The sequence below is a fragment of the Mastacembelus armatus genome, chromosome 3 (assembly GCF_900324485.2).
Source record: "Mastacembelus armatus chromosome 3, fMasArm1.2, whole genome shotgun sequence".
NCBI classification, from domain to species: Eukaryota; Metazoa; Chordata; class Actinopteri; order Synbranchiformes; family Mastacembelidae; genus Mastacembelus; species Mastacembelus armatus.
In genome coordinates this window covers 19,639,078-19,659,352 of record NC_046635.1, presented here as the reverse complement: position 1 = coordinate 19,659,352, position 20,275 = coordinate 19,639,078, and the positions used below count along the sequence as shown (strand labels likewise).

Genomic DNA, 20,275 nt, shown 5'->3' with positions numbered 1-20,275 from the left:
CCTATAAATTAGTTGAACTTGTGACAGAATGAAATTAAAAGTAAACTATTTGACAGACCTAATCAGCCATTGAAGTCTGCACATACTGCTAAAAATGTTCTAAGCAGAAAAATTGGGTATGTAGGTTTTATCCAGACAATCAATAAAGAGTTCAGTTTTGTTCTTGAATTCCTTTTAGACAGGGCATATACTGGACTAAAATCTATAAAGCATTTTGTATCAGTGTGAATGTGAGCAGTGTGACTGTAACCACCTTGTACTGTAATTCTTCTACAGTGGTCTTCCTGATGGAGTGGAGACTGACATCATTGCAACCATCAAGAAAACCTTCAACTTGAGCCAGAGTGATGCCATCCATCTCTTTCAGACTGTGATGGAGTGCATGAAGAGTAAAGAGCTGGTACATTCATGCACAATCAATTTTTTTAATCACGTTTGAATCCCTTTGATATACTTCAATTGGTATATCACATTTCTTGAACTCTTTAAATATCTGGAAAATGTCTGGGAACATCATAATAAATGCTATCCTGTTTCTTGGAAAACAGATCACTGTGTTTCACATCAGCTCTGAGGAGCACCAGGACATTGACGTAGCCATTTTGAGAGCTTTACTCCAAGGTCAGTCAATGAGTTCTCTCTGAGTAGTAGATGGCCCCTTCAACTTGGAAGATTAAGATTTCAAGACATAATGTTTTTATTGTGATATAGATATGCTTTGAGAGCAGAGTTCCCCCTGTGTATCCTTCTCTTTCTGAGATCATGTTGCTCACGTTCACAGGGCCTCTATTCCAATACTGTCAGTCACTGAGGTGCATGTCTGTCAGTCTCATCCCTCCTTCTCTGTCCACTATATGAGAGAATATGTTGGACATTTACCTAAGCATTTCTTACTTTGTTTCTATTTGGCTCTATAGCATCTGTGTTTAAGTTTGAATAAAAAGAAGTTTATATACTGTATGTGAAACATGAGTCTGTCTTCAAAAGGACCCTCTCAAGCCTTTTAAATAATGTGAATGCTGGTCAGAGATCTTTCCGCTTTCCATTATGATGTAATTTATTAAATTGTCTAAATATTAAATTGGAGGTTTGTGTCAATTTACACTTGGCTCTACCTGTACATTTCAGGCACAAATGCATCTGCCTTCGATCAGCTGGTCCTGACTCTGGCCTGGGACCGTGTAGATATTGCCAAGGATCATGTGTTTGTTTATGGACAGCAGCTCCTGGTACATCTGTGTTTGTTTGTCTGTTTTTAAGTGAGAGCTGCAGCTTCCAGGGATGTTTGCTTAGTTCTGCATTAGTTCCAAACCCTGGCTCTGCCCATAATGACCCCAGAGTCTCTGCGGGCCTCAGTCTGAAGAGCCAGGGGACCGGACTTGGGCAGGCTGCCATGAAATGCTCATCTTAACTGTAACATGAACTCCACTATAGCCTTCTTTATATGCTACTCTCAGTGCTTTTGTTTATTTTCCAATTCAGGGAATCCTGGCTCTTGGATGAATGAAAGTATCAATAATATTTATTTATATTAGATTTTTTTGATTGCATGTGTGTGTATGTGTGGCTTTTTTTGGGCTATATTTTTGGCCATCTCTGTCATAGTATTGGTTTTAAAAATTGTGATTGGCTATAAAAAATGTGGTTATAACAGCATGTTTATCTTCCCTTGTGTGTATAGGTGAGCTCTCTGGAGCAGGCGATGCTGGATGCACTGGTGATGGACAGGGTGGATTTTGTCAAGTTGCTCATAGAAAATGGTGTGAGCATGCATCGTTTCCTAACAATCAGCCGGCTGGAGGAGCTCTACAACACGGTAACATTATGAATCATGCAGCTGTCACTGAATAAAAATCTAGTAATTTATTTTTGCATCTTGTTAAGTTTGTCAAGTCTTTTGTTTTAGAAACTTTCAAACAACCCAACTCTCCTCCACCTGGTTAGAGATGTTAAAAAGGTAAAGTCCATACACTTCATATTATTTTGATCATTTGATGATTGTCTACTCAGTGTAATTTCAACATACTCAGTGTAATTTCAACATTTTGTTTCTGTGTTTTTTTTTCCAGAGACATCTGCCTCCAAATTATAAAATCACTTTGATTGATGTGGGCCTGGTTATTGAGTACCTGATGGGTGGGACTTACAGGTGCAACTACACTAAGAAGCGCTTCCGAATAATTTACAACAATCTCCATGGCAACAGTAGGGTGAGTTTGACTGTTAAGGTGCAAATAATGTGCAAAAAAACATTTACTGTGTTAAGTTTTCTGTGCCTTAAAACAAGCTATTAAAAGTGGTACAATGCACTGGCAGGCCATAAAGATGTAAAGAAAAGCAACAGTTCATGCATTGTAGTAATGACCTAAGTCTTTAAAAGTGTAAAAATGTGCAATGTGTAAAAAGTGAGTCTTTGCATCATCTAGTGGAGAGATTGCAGAATGCAATCTTCTGAGTACCCCTCACATCCCACCCCCCCATTTCCAGGATCAAGACAGGGAATAATGGCCTTTACCTGTGAAACAAAACACAATTAGAGACACACCTAAAGTCAGTGAGTGCGTTTACATGGACAACAAAACTCCGATATTAATCAGAGTAAGATAGAAGTAAATAAGACTAACTGCACTTGAAGCCTCCATAAAATTAAAAAAGAAATACCCAGAACGGTATATAGTACCATAAATAACTGTATGATGATAGTCAATGCCAATGTGAAATTATAAAGGGAAGAATGTCAGACAACGTGATGTAGGCCAACAGATGTGTGTCAATCGGTCTATGCTCTATAACATGTAAAACGGGAACATGAAAGGAATATTCTCAAAGCAACTCATGTAAACACCTTAATCGGAATATTGTCTTACTTGGAATAAAGTCAATAGTCTGATTATTTCTGTCCATGTAAACATAGTCAGTGTTTGGTTTGTCATTTCTGGGCTACTGTATAAACATAGTGGCACAACATGGCTGCCTCCATGAAGGGAGACCTGCTCCTTATGTAGAATTAAAAGGCTCATTCTAAGATTAAGAAAATGCAATGGTTGGTATTTTCCAATGATTACACACTGACAACATATTTATTTACTTCCATTTCTGCTTATAGATCACTGTAAATATTGCACACTGAAACTTTAACAAAAGTGTCACAATATAAAATAAGTCAGTAGAAGAAATTCCAGTAAATTGGACCATATCTTCATGTTCTGCACAGAGATCTGGCCGACCCACAAGTCATGGTTCTCATTTGAGAAAAAGTCATGAGTCTTTCAGCATGGAAGCTGACAAGAAGGAGAAGACACGACACAACCACTTCATCAAGACTGCACAGCCATACAAACCTAAGGTGAACTCACCCTGCTCAATGAAAAAAACATTTCCTTTTGAGTGGAGCAACCAACATGCCTAAAAATGAAAAAACCACTAGAGGTTAAAAGAAATTGTCTCTGCATTTAATGATCCACTGTAAATGGGAAAAAAATCTGTCTCTATCATTGTCTCTCACCGTTCATCCCCTCTACTACCAGGACTCTTCCATGGAGCAGAATAAAAAAAGCAAACAAGAGATTGTGGACATAGATGACCCAGAAATACAGCGGTTTCCCTACCCTTTCAATGAGCTGCTGGTGTGGGCTGTGCTGATGAAGAGGCAGAAAATGTCTCTCTTCTTCTGGCAGCATGGCGAAGAGAACATGGCCAAGGCATTGGTGGCATGTAAACTCTGCAGGTCTATGGGCTATGAGGCAAAAAAGTGCAATGTGGTGGATGACACATCAGAAAACCTGAAGATGTACTCCAAGTAAATTTTTCTGGCTTTGATACCTGTCAAATAGCTGCAAATCTCTCAAAGTTCCTTTAGGTGTCAATGTAAAAGCTTTGCTTATTCTGCTGATGTTTTCAGTGAGTTTGGGACGTTAGCAGTGGACCTGCTGGAGCAGTCGTTCAGGCAGGATGAGACCATGGCCATGAAGCTGTTGACATATGAGCTGAAGAACTGGAGCAAGTCCACCTGTGTGAAGTTGGCTGTGTCGTCACGCTTACGGCCCTTTGTGGCTCATACATGCACCCAGATGTTGCTGTCAGACATGTGGATGGGACGGCTGAACATGCGCAAGAACTCCTGGTACAAGGTTCATGTTCCATCTAGATTTTATTTTTGGCATCAAACTAAAAACTTGAGGAATCTCAGTGTTGTGTTTTGCTTCCAAATTTCAGGTGATGTACATCTTAATACATAAACATTTTATATAATTCTTTATTTGTGTGGAGATTTAGCATCACATGCAGTGTCTTTGCATTATTGTGAGACCATTTTCAGGGCGACACTTGACTAGTCATTATCAGCACTACTGAAGCATTACATATTTCATAAAGTGAAAACCTACTAAATGAGGGCAGTACACTATATTGTATATTTTCTTTTTGCCATAGTTGACTACAATTTTCAGTTAAAATTTGTATATTCCCAAACACCTTTGGGATTCCTTAGTGTGTGCAATTCAAACGATTCTTGATATATTTCCACCTGTATGAGTGTGCCTTTGTGTCTAGGTGATTCTAAGTATCTTGGTGCCCCCTGCCATCCTACTATTGGAGTACAAATCCACAGCTGAGATGGCTCACATCCCTCAGAGTCAGGATGATCATCAAATGACCAGGGAGGACAGTGAACACAATGTCCAGCACACACCTGAAGATATCCAAATGGTCAGATTAATCAAGTCTCTCTGTTCTTGTTAGTTTACTGCTAAGAATATACAGTAGGTTATCAATACACAACTGAATGTGCCAAAGCATGGCGAGCTTTTCTACAGTAGCACCATATCTCGATTAAATGATGCTTCACCTATCATGTGGGCCACATAGACATCAGTCTATGCCGTCATAAATGTTCAGGACCCCACAACAAACAGCACTGTTCTCCATCCCTGAGCTATGATAAAAAGCACATCCAGTGTAGTGGGCACCACTACAGAATGTGAGCCAACCTATTGAGAAAGACGGCAGTGGTATCGTTAAATATACTCAGTGGCAGCAGGACAACTCAAGCCCCTTGTTTTCTTGTATAAAGTAAGATGGCTTGGTGTCTTGGATATCGTAGCATCTCCAACACACTCCCTAATCAAACCAATTAACCAGACCTAATAACACAGACTAATCCACTTGTTACTAGTTTGCAAAAAACAGAACACCTCAGGTAACCGATCCAAACTACTAAGCTTTGTAAACAACCAATATCCAAACCAGTCAGGCCTCCTCTGTAATCTCATGCTAATGTGCTTATGATATCACAGCACTACCACCTATCTTATGCAACCTGAAAATTTGTAGGCCTAATGCTTGCCTCATTTCACCACTTTGTGTAAAGTGTTCACTGTTAAATCTTTCTCTCTTACTCATTTTCACTCAACAATTTGTTGATTATCTGTGCCTTGTTTAATCTCTCTGCAGGATGTTTTCAAGGAGGCCAGACCCACCATCCACACAGAGGCAAAAAATGATGTTCGCTCCAAGAATCTGCCTTTTGGAAGGAAGATTTATGCCTTCTATCACGCCCCTATTGTGAAGTTCTGGTTCAACACAGTATGGAAATTACAGAAAACAACATACACTTGACTACTCATCTATTCAGTCATCTATTTTCTGGTGGTTTATCTGGATAGAAAAGGAAGAGATTTACAGCTATTTGGAAAAGGATCTACAAAGAGTGGATGTTTATACCTAAGGAACAGCAGCTTGTCCAATTACATTGTTTGACTCTCTAAAGAACAATCATAGCCCAGTTATTGTCTACATCCAAAAAGTCCTTATTCATTATATCTACCCTGTCCACATACCAATAATGACACACACAGTTGGATTAATGACAAAATAACTCAGTCATTTACTTTCTTAGGAAAAGTGTTTTGTTTTTTGTTTTTTTTGAGTTTTTTGAGACTTAATGTTGTGTGTTTCCCACTGTTAGCTCTTCTACCTGGGCTTCTTGATGTTGTATGCATATGTGGTCTTGGTGAGAATGCCTGAATGGCCTTCTCCTCAAGAGTGGGTGGTCATCCTCTACATCTTCACCTATGCCATTGAGAAAATTAGAGAGGTAAGTTGAGCAGAACTGAATATTTCCAGGGTGTTTCGGGGGGAAAAAAATGTAAAAATGGTAACACTAATACATTTACTGTATTCAAATGGCAGCAAGACAATGGCATTACTGTTTGGTATCAGTCCTGTTCAATACACATATTTTCCCAAAGACCTGTGATTGATTGTCTAATTTTTTTAACTCATCTTCTTTTTTTTCAGATGTTCATGTCTGAAGCGGGTAAAATAAGCCAGAAGATAAAGGTGTGGTTCAACGACTATTTCAATGTTTCTGACTTTTTGGCCATTGTGAGCTTCTTCATTGGCCTTGGCCTGAGGTTGGCCGGAGGGCATACCTTCATCACTGGGAGGACAGTTTATTGTCTCAACATTATTTTCTGGTATGTGAGGCTCCTGGATATCCTGACTGTTAACCAGAAAGCTGGGCCATATGTCATGATGATTGCTAAAATGGTAAGTTTTTTTGTACACGTTAACTACCACCATTGGCATTTTGCACAGAAATTTTTCTTTATGACACTGAGGCCAGAATCGCATGCAATGCACTTGTAGTATCTTCTGTTTTACCAACTAGTCAATAAGGGACTGGGGCTGCTTTCCAGGAACATTTTTGCTTAAGATGTGGAGGTTGCATCTGACGTGAAAACCAAATTCTACCTCTAGGCGCCTGAGAGTCTATCAGATATTGTTCTTGTGTGACTGAAACAAGATGCAGCAGGCTTAGCAAATCTGGGTCCAAGTTTCCTGTTTAGTCTACAATGTGCCTGAACAGCAATAGATGTCTGTTGTCTGTTCAGATAATAATCAAAAGCACAGAACTACTCCCAAGAAGTCACACCACCCTGATGTGGAGAAATTTAGATGTGGATGTTTTTGTACACTGTGTACAGATGTCATTTTCCATCCATGTTTTTCTTAAGGAGGCTCCACATTTACATTAAGTAATTACAGAAAGCCATTAGATGTACAGTCATGTGAAAAAATTAGAACACCCTATGAAAGCCTGTGTATTTTTGTAACATTTTCAGATATATGGATATTTAATCTCAATTTTAACAATACAGAGAGATTAAAGTAATATATCTCAGCAATTAAAACTGAAGAGGGGATCTTCTGTAAAATGTAATTCCGTAAAAATGCATATTCTAACTGAGGCAAAAATTAGGACACCCTCACATTTATTCCCACTTAAAATGGCTCAAAACACACACGTGTATTACACCAGGTGCACATGATTAGTAGATCGTTACTCGGCATTTTGAATGAGGCTTGCTCTTTCTAAATCTCAGACATTTAGTTTGGTGTGCTCCTGGCTGTTGAAGTGAGAGTGAGCAGCACGGTGAGAGCAAAGGAGCTGTCTGAGACCTTCAGAAAAAAAAAAATGTAGCAGCGTGAGTCTGGTAAGGGGTTTAAAAAGATCTCAAAATATTTTGAAATCAGTCATTCCACTGTCCGAAAAATAGTAGTAGTTTCAAAACAACTGCCAACATGCCCAGGTCTGGTCGTCCCAGCAAGTTCACCCCGAGAGTAGACCACAAGATGCTAAAAGAGTTCTCCAAAAACCCTACAATGTCATCACGGGGCCTACAGCAGGCTCTGGCTACTGTTGATTTGAAAGTGCATGTCTCTACAATCGGAAAGAGACTGCACAAGTTTAACTTGCATGGGAGGTGTGCAAGAAGGAAACCTTTGCTCTAAGAGAAACATCAAGACCAGACTGAAGTTTGTCAGAGAGAATGTTGACAAAGACCAGGACTTCTGGAATAATGTTCTTTGGACAGATGAGTCCAAAATTGAATTATTTGGACACCAGAACAGAGGACATGTTTGGCGTAAACCAAAGACAGCATTTCAGGAAAAGAACCTCATACCAACTGTGAAGCATGGAGGTGGAAGTGTCATGGTTTGGGGCTGCTTTGCTGCAGCAGGACTTGGTCAGCTCACCATCATAGAATCCACCATGAATTCTACTGTGTATCAGAGGATGCTTGAGGAACATGTGAGACAATCTGTCAGAAAATTAAAGCTGAAGCGGAACTGGACCATGCATCACGACAATGACCCAAAACATACCAGTAAATCAACCAAGGACTGGCTGAAAACTAAGAAACGGAGAGTCCTGGAATGGCCGAGTCAAAGCTCAGATATTAATCCCTTTGAGATGCTGTGGGGTGACTTGAAACGGGCTGTACATGCAAGAAACCCCCTCTGCTTTGAGGAGTGGGGTAAACTTTCCTCAGACCGATGTCAGAGACTGGTGGATGGCTACAAGAAGCATCTCACTGCAGTTATTTCAGCCAAAGGGGGGTAACACTAGCTATTAGTGAAAGTGACTTTACATTACCAAGTGACTTTACAAATTCCAAGTATGGTGACCCATACTTGGAATTTGTGCTCTGCATTTAACCCACCCAAGTGCACACACACAGCAGTGAACACACACTCACACCGTGCAAACACACCCGGGGCAGTGGGCAGCCAATGTTGCGGCGCCCGGGGAGCAGTTGGGGGTCCGGTGTCTCACCTCAGTTGTGGTATTGAGGGTGGACAGGGCACTGGCTATTCACTCTGTGCCACCAACAATTCCTGTCAGCAAGACTCTGAGACTCGAACCTGCAATTTTCAGGTTACAAGTCCAACTCCCTAGCCATTAGGCCATGACAGGAAAGAGATCTGTCCTATCTTTTTCCTCAGTTCGAATATGCATTTTTGTAGAATTACATTTACAGAAGCTCTTGAAAAGTCTTTTCTTCAGTTTTGTTTAGTTATATTGCTTTAATCTCTCAGTATTGTTAAAATTGAGATTAAATATCCATATATCCAAAAATGTTACAAAAATCCATAGGCTTTCTTCTCTAGTCAATATATGGTCCATTCCCCTGAAACCTAGCAGGAGAATACATAGTGAGAAAGGAATATTTTATGATCTATACATACACATTGTTATAAATGCAACCCATATTATATTATAATATGTTAAAACCTCTCATATACATTTAGAAATAATAATAAAATGTTTGATAGTGATTTTATATTTTGACACATAAGGCTGAAATGGTATGGCAGATAGCTGAGGTTGTTTGCCTATCTGTTTTGTATCTTTATTTGTAGTGTAAGAGTATACTGTGAGAGAAAATATATTTTTGTTTAAGCATTTTTAACATTAACATTTAAAGTATTTAACCATGTGTGCTTTTAACAGGTGACATAATATTTTATCCTGAAAAGCCCCACCAGTTTCAGACTAAATCCTTCACATGTACTGTCTGTATTTTACTAAAAATATATCTTAATAAAATCTTCCTTCAGTAAAATATTGGCTGAAGTGATGATAAAATAGGCTGTGAAATTAACTGATTACTTTTTTTTTTTTTTTAGACAAACAATGGGAAATATGTAGTTGCTGGTTCTGTCTAAAGCTAGGAAAATCAGCTAATATCTCATTTGTTTAATAAAAAAAAGACCAGTAAGCTATGGTTTTAGAGGGCATACTGTGTGGGACTTCTACTTGAGCCTCTGACTTTCTGAGAAGTCCAATTAATGAGCTTAGGCTTCTAATTGGGATTTCTAGCTTTCGACAGAACCAGGCTTTCCGTATTCAAGTCTTTATGCTAGGCTGAGCTAACATAGGGCTACGTGTCGCTTCATATTTATTGTAAGGATATCAGAGTGGTATCGGTCTTCTTTTTCAGTTCTGAGCAAGAAAGCAAATAAGGCTATTTCCTAAAACATAGAACTCCTTCTTTAATTAAAACGAGATTATCAGAACATAACTGACTGTTTCAACATCACTGTATCTGTTCTGGGGGATTTCAATACAGATACTGCAAAATGCCTTTACAAAAATTTTTATTTGAAACGAATCATAATGTTTCATTCAGTATGTGTGATGTCTTGCAGGTGGCCAACATGTTTTACATTGTGGTAATAATGGCTGTAGTCTTGCTGAGCTATGGTGTACCCAGGAAAGCCATTCTGTACCCAAATGAGGAGCCCAGCTGGATGTTGGCCAGAGATGTCGTCTTTCAGCCGTACTATATGATGTATGGGGAAGTGTATGCCTATGAAATTGATGGTAAGGATTAGGATGATGTAGGGGAGATTATAAGGGTAAAGACAGTTTTATTGAAGCTTGGCCATGTTGGTTTATAACTGTAATTATGACCTTGTGCTAGAAGTGGTGAATAGTAGATGTTAAAAACAAAACCTGCTAATGAATGAGATCTGGATGTTTTGAGAGTGTGTTTATATACTCACAAATATGTATATACCAATAGTCTTCTCCTCTTCAGTGTGTGCCAATAACAGTGACCCATATGTGCAGCCCCTGTGTGGGCCAGCAGTGTGGCTGACTCCTTTCCTACAAGCAGTCTACCTCTTTGTACAGTATATAATAATGGTCAACCTTCTCATCGCCTTCTTCAAGTAAGTGCACATTTCAGTGGCAAATACAGCTCTAGACTGTACAGAAAAATGTTGGCACTCATTAATCTCATTCTGTCCCAGCTTAAGGCTATGTGTTAAACTAAATAAAATAATGCTGCCTGTTTCAGCAGTATCTTAAGTGTTACTTTGTATATCTGTTTTTCAGTAATGTGTATATGGAAGTGATGTCCATTTCTAATCTGGTGTGGAAGTACCAGCGTTACCACTTCGTTATGGCCTACCATGAAAAGCCTGTTCTCCCACCGCCCTTCATCCTCCTCTGCCACATCTACTCCCTCTTCTGTATGTGTCGAAAGCGGAAGAAAGAGAATACCTATGGACCAAGTACGACATGATTACGGTCACTGTTATACAGTGGTGTGAAAAAGTGTTGGCCGCCTTTCCGATTTCTTATTTTTTTGCATGTTTGTCACACTTTGTTTCAGATCATCAAACAAATTTAAATATTAGTCAAAGATAACACAAGTAAATACATCACACAGTTTTTAAATGGTTTTTATTATTAAGGGAAAACAAAATCCAAAACTACATGGCCTGTGTGAAAAAGTGTTTCCCCCCCCGGTTAAAACATTACTGTGGTTTATCACACCTGAATTCAATTCCTCTAGCCACACCCAGGCCTCATTACTGCCACACCTGTTCACAATCAAGAAATCACTTAAATAGGACCTGTCTGACAAAGTGAAGTAGACCAAAAGATCCTCAAAAGCTAGACAAACAAGATCCAAAGAAATTTAAAAACAAATGAGAAAGAAAGTAATTGAGATCTATCAGTCTGGAAAAGGTTATAAAGCTAATTCTAAAGCTTTCTAAAGCTACAAATGGCGAAAACATGGAACAGTGGAGAACCTTCCCAGGAGTGGCCGGCTGACCAAAATTACCCCAAGAGCGCAGCGACGACTCATCCAAGAGGTCACAAAAGACCCCACAACAACATCCAAAGAACTGCAGGGCTCACCTGCCTCAGGACTCCACCATAAGAAAGAGACTGGGCAAAAATGGTCTGCATGGCAGAGTTCCAAGACGAAAACTGCTGCTGAGCAAAAAGAACATAAATGATCGGTGCAGTTTTGTCAGAAAACAACTTGATGATCCCCAAGACTTTGGGGAAAATACTCTGTGGACTGACGAGACAAAAGTTCAACTTTTTGGAAGGTCTGTGTCCCATTATGTCTGACGTAAAAGTAACACCACATTTCAGAAAAAGAACATCATACCAACAGTAAAATATGGTGGTGGTAGTGTGATGGTCTGGGGCTGTTTTGCTGCTTGAGGAGCTGGAAGACTTGCTGTGATAAATGGAACCATGAATTCTGCTGTCTACCAAAAAATCCTGAAGGAGAATGTCCGGCCATCTGTTCATGACCTCAAGCTGAAGTGAACTTGAGTTCTGCAGCAGCACAATGATCCAAAACACACAAGTCCACCTCTGAATGGCTGAAGAAAAACAAAATGAAGACTTTGGAGTGACCTAGTCAAAGTCCTGTCCTGAATCCGATTGAGATGCTGTGGCATGACCTTAAAAAGGCGGTTCATGCTCGAAAAACCCTCGAGTGTGGCTGAATTACAACAATTCTGCAAAGATGAGTGGGCCAAAATTTCTCCACAGTGCTGTAACAGACTCATTGCAAGTTATCGCAAACGCTTGATTGCAGTTGTTGCTGCTAAGGGTGGCCCAACCAGTTACTAGGTTTAGGGGGCAAACACTTTTTCACACAGGGCCATGTAGTTTTGGATTTTGTTTTCCCTTAATAATAAAAATTGTCTTTTTAAAAACTGCATGATGTGTTTACTTGTGTTATCTTTGACTAATATTTAAATTTGTTTGATGATCTGAAACATTAAAGTGTGACAAACATGCAAAAAAAAAAAGAAATCAGGAAGGGGGCCAACACTTTTCACACCAGTGCACATAAATTGCTGAAAAGAGGAGCCACTTTGCCAGATGATTCATGATGCCATTCATAGGCTACAAACACTAACACAAGTGGACTATGTGTACAGAATAAAAAAATGGCTCTTTCTGTTGAGACATATTGAATCTTCTATCTTTCAGAGTTGTTTCTAAGTGAGGAAGATCAAAAGAAGCTCCATGACTTTGAGGAACAGTGTGTTGAGATATACTTTCATGAAAAGGATGATCAGTTTCACTCAGGGAGTGAAGAGCGCATACGTCTGACCTCCAAAAGGTGGGACTGTGATTATCATTCAAAGAGTGACAGGGGAAAGCATCTAAACTGTTCAAAAATGACTAGCAAATTAGTGCTGGTAAAAATTTGTTATTTATCAATTCTTTGTATAAGATTTTTCTTAGCATTTACATTTGCAGGTAACAACAGCTGAGTTGAAGTAAAGAGTTTTGAAAAGTAAATGGTAACATACTGCATAATCTGTACTTAATAAAAGTACAATAAAAGATTTTTTTTTTAAATGACTAACAAATTAGTGCTGGTAAAAATTACTTCCTTATCATTTTTTTATATAATATTTTTATATTTCTCTTAGAATTAACATATGCAGTTTGCAGTGTGCTAATGTTTGTCATTTCCAGGGTGGAGACCATGTGTTTCCAATTGAAGGAAGTTGGGAACAAGGTCAACTTCATAAAACGCTCATTGCACACACTGGACTCCCAGATCGGCCATCTGCAGGACCTCTCAGCTCTGACTGTAGACACTCTAAAGACACTCAGTGCTCAGAGGGTGTCGGAGGACAGCAAGGTCCACCATCAGATCACACGGGAGCTCAGCATCTCTAAGAATGTGGCTTCCAGCATCGTCCCTGTGGCAGACACTGGCCCCCTCTCCAAGTCTTCTGTGATGCGCAAACATAGTGTGGGGGCCTTCTGCAGCTACTCTTTCCCCCAGGTGGGAACAAACATAGAAGATTTTCTATCTGGGACTGGGATGGAAAGTAACCAGAGAGTTAGGCCCAGCCCTGGAACAGGACTGGGGCTGGACACCAACCTACCCAGTGAGCGCTCCCCTGGGGCTCAGTTCCACATCAGCAGCACCCCTTCCCAGACCAGTGGCTCCAGCCACCCAGAGCTCAACCTTACTGGACTTAACCAGCAACCCCCGGAGCCAGACAGCAGTACGGTAGAGGTTGATGCCTTTGAGGGTAAGTGTCAGAAAGAGTCTGGCTTTCATGAGAAGATAAAAGAGAATAAAAATGGTGCTTGTGTGTATCCTACTGTTGTCATCTCGCCTGTGGACTCTTGTCCATCTGCCTGCTTGCCTGCATGTACTGTAGAGCCTGAGAGCACAAAGAGGTTAGGTAGGAGGGAGGCAGAGGGGGTGATGGGATACGTGAATGAGGCGTTCTGTGACGACGAGGGCAGATCTGGCTCTCTAAGTAGACACAGCACAGACACTGAAGTCTCACTGGCTCCTGAAGTTGAATCACCACTGAGTGACACCCATGGAAATGGTAGCCTGTCACACTGTGGTCAGGCCCCTGCTATGGTACCCAGGAGACCCCACTGGCAAAGGAGGATGGGCTCGATTGAAGTGGGACCTGCAGTGTCCTGCCCTGAGGTGCAGTCTGGACCAGAACTCCCCCCTCACCAGAGTTGCAGAGCAAGAGGTCCAGACATGAGAGGTTTGAGTTTCAGTCTGAAGTTAAGGGCTGCGTCTGCGAGGTGCTCGGGTCTGTCATTGTCCAGATCAAGATTCCAGTGGACATGGTGCTTTTTCTTTTCCTTTTCTGCTCTGTCTGCACCTTTTGGCTTAACTCGTATATTCTGTGTCCCTGGTGGTTCTGAGGATTTCACTGGTCGAGGTTTTCAGCCCAATGCCTGGATGTGTTTGACAGGTGGAGGTGAAAGGAGGAGATTTTCATAAGAATCAGGTTTTTGAACTGTGATTATTTTACCATTGTGGTGTTGATCATGTCACTAGATGTTTTTTTTTTTTTTTATGTTGTTCTGAATACAACAACTTCTTCAATTTCACAGTGGGAGTGGTCCACACTTAAATAATCCAAATGTTTATATTTTCTGTTTTGGGGGGAAATTGTTGCATTAGGTAAAAATTAATTATTAGGATTTTTTAAAAAATATTTTTTAACTTGAATATTTATTTGTTCAATTTAACAGCATTATTTAAATCACCAACATATTAACTGACAATATATATTCTTTTGTTAGTTTCAGAACATAAAGACAATTTGGACCTCCAGTACTCCACACCCAAAGATACCTCCAGCAGACAGCAAAGCCTGGCCACACGGTCCAGATTGCAGGTGTGTTGTATACTTGTATTGCTGTTTTTCATTTTCTCTTAGAAAAGCTGGTAGCATGAACCTTTCTTTCTGCAGCACAGCAAAGTTGTTTCTCACACATCAACACCTGATTGAGAATAATCAGTCATCACTACTTGTTTTCTCACACATTTAATAAGTCTGACATGAAGCTCTCTATGTTATGTTTACTACCTTTACAATCTTGCTTGTTGCAACTCTATAAGATAAGCCTGATCAGATTAGAATTCATCAGTGTTTCAGAATAATGGTTACCTTTTCACACCTTGGTCTGTTTTTAGCCACAGGTTCCACTTGAAGGTCACGGTCTTATCAGAGCAGTCAATTCTTATGCTGGCTTCACTGACCTTGACAGAAACCCAGCTTTTCTCCATCCTGACTCCAGTAAGTTCACAGAGAAAGATCCTCTACAGAAAATCTTTGTGGTTATCTCAATGCACTGTAGCTCTGAAATTACCACATTTAAAGCAACACTATGCAACTTTTGCTCATGGTTTCCCACATCTGGTTGAGAAGCAATTGTTACCAATGTCATAAATACTGCTGCTGTATAAGCTTCCCCGTGGGCAGCACAATACACATTAATTTGTTGACTATTTGATTTGTGTTCAGGCTTGTGTCCGATTACTCTCTCTCTCTTTTCTTTGTTTCCTCTGACAAAACCCTCTTTGGGTTCTTTGCTCGCTCTGCCAGGGCGTTGGATTTGAAATTCCATGTGAGATCGTTTCGACTTATAGTTAGCTGTTGGCAAACTCCACTCAGGCTACCAGTAAAACATGTGACGTATGCTGTGTCGCACTCTTCCGCTGGAAGCAGATGGTGGGGATGAGTGATCCTACCCGAGCGCAAAAGTTACATAGTGCTGTTGCAGCCAATGCAAGCCTGCTCAGGCTGCAGCAGCAATAGAACTTGTTCAGTTAAGAGTTGTTCTACCCCAGAGACATTGTTGTCTCTGTAATAATGTCTAGAGACATTATTTATTTTAAGGTCTTATTATTAACACTATTATTACTATTTTAACACTACATAGTGTAGCTTTAACTGTTGACTTTTTAATGTTATAAAAGTTGAGTAAGTATGGTAACACATGGTGGCTGATCATTTACTGTCTCTCTGTAGCTCTGACAAAGAAGGACCGGAGCCGAGTGTCAGCTGAAAACATCTACGTACATGAGGATCCCAAGGCTGCAGTACCGGTAACAAGTGTATTTATGTTTGTACTTTAATGAATTTAGAGTTTAAAAAAAGAATAGTTTGTCTTTTTAAAAGTTTTATTAGTAGATTACTGTCATTGTTTAACAGCACATTGTTTCTTAGGAAAGAGTTCAGGCCAGATCAGCCCAAGCCAGCAGCTTGTAAGTATCTTCCTACAGGTTACACACACAGACACACACACACACACACACGCGACAGACCCTCTACCTATTTAAATTTACAAAGATTCATACAGAAACAAGTCAGTGATTTAAGTTGAGATCTGGTGCTTGTTTCTCTCATCTGTTTAAAGCCAGGGCACTGTGATCCAAATGCATTACACAAGTCCATGCGCAGACCTGTTGCTATATGCATGTAATGTAATGTAATCTTTGATGTTTTGTTAATGTCTTTCTGTTGTCTCTGTTTGTCTTCCTCTATGTCAGGCGAACATCCGGGGAAGATCCATTAAATGGTAAGAAATGTTTCACTGGGAAATTACCTTTTCTTTGCATTCAATGCAATGACGTAATACTACAGTAATAGGTATCTCCTAAACATGAGAGGTCATTTTTCTACTATTTTTGGAATTGGAACTGGAGAATTATGTGGTTGGATTTTATTGTCTTTTGTCAAAAAAGTCAAAACTAAGATTTGACAAAAATAATAGTCCCATTTTAATAATAGTGCTCTATTTTATTTTTATTATAGATAATATCCCTTATCCAGGAAAATTAATTAATTTAGATGTTTTAAAGATTATCTTTTGTTTATAGATGTAGCATTCAGACTTTTAATTATACTGGTCATAACAAACGTCATGTCCAGATTACACGGGAAAATTTATGTTAGCAGAATTCTGTGCTGTTTTTACCAATCATAAACTATTTCCAGGAAGTAAAACTGTTGAAGCAAATGTGATCAAGTCTATTTCTGTTGTAAAGAACAGTGACATCTGCTGGTGGATGACATTAGCTCAGGACATTCCTGTTAATTTGCCTAAATTTTTGTCCAGTGATGACCATTTATGTTTATTAAATGACATCAAAAAATACAAAAAAAAGTTTTTCAAGATGCTCAACTGTTTTGTTTTTTGTTTTTTCTGTAGCTATTGCCTCGCCTTTCAAGCCCATGGAGAGCTACCAGTACTCAGGTGAGACATGGACTCGTACACATGGACTCCAGGGAGGAGACTGCAAAATAAAATCAAATTTAAAAAGTGATTATGGCATGTTTTATTGTTTTGCATCTGTTATAGAAACAAAGAGCAATGAATATTCCTACAAAGTACTTTTACAACTGTGTATTTATTTCTGCATGCACTTTTCCTCCTGTAGCTGTTGAACGTAACAACCTGATGAGACTGTCGCAGAGTATCCCCTTCACCCCTGTGCCCCCTAGAGGTAAGTCTGGCTCATCGTGCATTGTGCACATCTTTGCTTCATACTTTTCACTTAGTAGTCTGGATCATTAAGTGTGTTTAAATGTTCAAATACTTATTGATAGTTTTGTGATCATTTAGTCAGTTAGTCAGTTAGTTTTATGGTCGATAAATCTGACTATATTTTCACTAGTATTTATAGTGGTGTGCAGGGGTGGGACCCAATTTGACTTCGAGGCCCTCGATTCGATTCAAAAACAAATGTTTCTATACATACTTTATCCATATGAAATACTTGCTACATCTAAAACATCTGCAGGAATCAGTAATGAGAATCAATTCATTCTTTTTTTTTACTATTACTTTATTAAGGTGGCAGTCTGCTTCACAATTACATGTGCAACTTTGCTTTTCAAAAAGTGCCAGTAACAGCATCCTTGTATCAAACTTGTCACACTTTGACATGACTCTTATTGCAACAATAACAGCTGCTCTTATTCATAAAAAATGAATAAATAAGGACCTATCTCTAAACAAAAACTTTTCTTATGGGCAAAAAAACCCTGAGACAAAACTTGCTGTCACACAACAACAACAAACAAAACGGCAAAACAACTACATATAATTTAGAAACAGCTCTTATGTAAACGTGTAACAATAAAAAAAAAAAAAAGAAAAATCAAATGATAGATAATGCACCAAGCCAAGTTGATTAGATGGCAGACTGCAAAATGCAAAATGAAGTGGGCGGTGCTCGTATGGGTTTTGTCTGTTCCACCATTTTCTTACATAGCTCAAACACGTGAACATACAAACCTAAACGTGCTTGTAGTGCATGCACTTGTAGTGCTAAAATGTGTCTGTGGCTGACTTTATTCAGTCAAATGTAAAAATCGATTAACTTTTCAGCATGAATTCTGAATCATTTTAAAGTGAACTATGATGCATCGAAAAAAATTTTCCACCCCCAGTAGTTTTTTTATTCTTTTTAAATTGATTAACTGGTAACCAGGCTGAGTTTATATTTGTTAATATTTTTTGCCAAGTTTTGTTGATTATATATAAACCATTACTGATGATTTTTGTGCTTTGTGAATGCAATAACCAGGGTATCAGTAAAAATACTATAGGTCCAATATTGTCACCTGGGCCTTAATTTGCCACATAACACAATGTAGCTCTACAGTGGCATTTTGCACACTGGTTACAAAACTGTCTAGTCTTTTTGTTTTGAGGCTCTGAAGGAGAGATAGGCAGAGAAACATGAGGAAAAACACAAGACTTGATATGAAGTAATGAAGCACTGTTCCTGTTGTGTTTCTTCAGGAGAGCCAGTGACAGTGTACCGTCTGGAGGAGAGCTCCCCCAACACTATCAACAACAGCATGTCTTCCTGGGCTCATCAAGGCCTCTGTGCAAAAATAGAGTTCCTCAGCAAGGAGGAGATGGGTGGAGGACTCAGACGGGCCCTCAAGGTGCACTGCACTTGGTCAGAGTACGACATCCTGAAACCAGGACACCTGTATATAGTCAAGTCTTTCCTTCCTGAGGTGGTCCAAACCTGGCAGAGCATCTACAAGGAGAACACTGTGCTGCACCTTTGTCTCAGGGTAGGAAGCAAAAATACGCCACCGTTTTTAACACTTTCACATTGGCCTTAGCAGTACACACACTGCCTGAGACTGAAAACCTCATCCCAGTATTGCTCTGTGGAGTTAGTGCAGATTTTGCGTCATACAATCTTGCCTTTTCAATGCACAGTTTTAACAGGAAGATCTATACTGAGTTTTGTCCTGCAAAATGTTTGTTATAATGATAGTGAACATTTGGGATATAGGGGATACTCAACTGTGATCTGGCAACCCTCAACTTCAGACTGAATAACACATGGTTGACAAGCTGACAGTAATAATGGTGGCATTACTGATGCCAGTAAGTCACTGTGGTGAACCAAAAGCAATCATGTCACAGAATTAAAAATTATTTTCACAGGACAAAACTACCCAGTAGTAGTAACTGTTGTAACTACCCAGACAAAAACCACATCGGTTTACGCAGAAAGGCCCTTTGTTGAGCGGGGTTCAAATGTAGAACTTTCTTGCTTGAGAATCAACTCAAACCACTGCACCATCCTTACCACCCCCTTTTTGGGATTTCAGATTTACACCAAATAAAAAAAAATATATAATATATCACCTGTGTATGTACAATAAGTGCATATTTTGGTCTTCATATGAACGATGTGACAAAGATGAAATCATCCCTACACAGGATATATTGCTGTGGTTTAAATTATTCTCTGCAGCTTTTTATAGAGTGCAGTGCACTTATGTTCAAAATTCCAGATGTCAAATAAACAGTCTCCAACAGAATATGTTCAGTTGTTAACTCTCCCAAAAAGCTAAATATTGCTTGCTCATTAAAATATAACTGCAGCTTGTAGTATTCGTCCCAGTAAGGCTGGGGACACACTAGATGATTTTAAAATCTTCACCAACTAGAGGATTCAACAAGACCGGGGGACCACACACCATCTGTTTGTCGTAACAATTTCATATTGGTGATTCCACACATAATTTCAGAGAAACTCACAGGATCAAGAGAGACTATGTGACACACGCCTTTTTTTTTTTCTTGTCAGCCCTATTGTGGTAACGTTACGTGTTGCACAATACATTAAAAAGACACGTGTTGTTGGCAAAATTTCTTCATTATCAGTGCTCCTTTTGGCGCCGCTTTTGTTTTGATTTGCTATCATGTTTGTGAGGTGTAAAGATACACAACATCTGGTTGGTGCCGTTTTCCAGGATACTTGCTCTCACTGGCTATTGTGGGCATTCTGTTGGAGTCTCCCTGACCAGGATCATAAATATCAAACATGTTTTGACATTTACGATC

General features: G+C 39.4%; 1 protein-coding gene across 4 annotated transcripts in view; it reads left to right on the top strand.

Moving 5' to 3' along the window:
- Positions 1-20,275, top strand: part of LOC113122150 (transient receptor potential cation channel subfamily M member 7-like) — a 65,478-nt gene that overhangs the window by 9,988 nt on the left and 35,215 nt on the right. For 2 of the 4 annotated variants that reach the window (XM_026293223.1, XM_026293224.1), the window contains exons 9-34: positions 277-400; positions 549-621; positions 1,129-1,229; positions 1,682-1,816; positions 1,907-1,957; positions 2,070-2,210; positions 3,215-3,346; positions 3,528-3,799; positions 3,902-4,130; positions 4,552-4,707; positions 5,452-5,583; positions 5,966-6,094; positions 6,298-6,549; positions 9,997-10,171; positions 10,389-10,521; positions 10,688-10,866; positions 12,599-12,731; positions 13,094-13,662; positions 14,690-14,784; positions 15,084-15,186; positions 15,922-15,998; positions 16,120-16,157; positions 16,443-16,471; positions 17,105-17,149; positions 17,334-17,399; positions 18,704-18,987. In XM_026293223.1, coding sequence (XP_026149008.1) covers positions 277-400; positions 549-621; positions 1,129-1,229; positions 1,682-1,816; positions 1,907-1,957; positions 2,070-2,210; positions 3,215-3,346; positions 3,528-3,799; positions 3,902-4,130; positions 4,552-4,707; positions 5,452-5,583; positions 5,966-6,094; positions 6,298-6,549; positions 9,997-10,171; positions 10,389-10,521; positions 10,688-10,866; positions 12,599-12,731; positions 13,094-13,662; positions 14,690-14,784; positions 15,084-15,186; positions 15,922-15,998; positions 16,120-16,157; positions 16,443-16,471; positions 17,105-17,149; positions 17,334-17,399; positions 18,704-18,987 — 3,853 coding nt within the window. Of the gene's footprint in view, positions 1-276; positions 401-548; positions 622-1,128; positions 1,230-1,681; positions 1,817-1,906; positions 1,958-2,069; positions 2,211-3,214; positions 3,347-3,527; positions 3,800-3,901; positions 4,131-4,551; positions 4,708-5,451; positions 5,584-5,965; positions 6,095-6,297; positions 6,550-9,996; positions 10,172-10,388; positions 10,522-10,687; positions 10,867-12,598; positions 12,732-13,093; positions 13,663-14,689; positions 14,785-15,083; positions 15,187-15,921; positions 15,999-16,119; positions 16,158-16,442; positions 16,472-17,104; positions 17,150-17,333; positions 17,400-18,703; positions 18,988-20,275 lie in introns of those variants that run through there. The other 2 variants (XM_026293225.1, XM_026293226.1) reach the window with 2 other exon arrangements.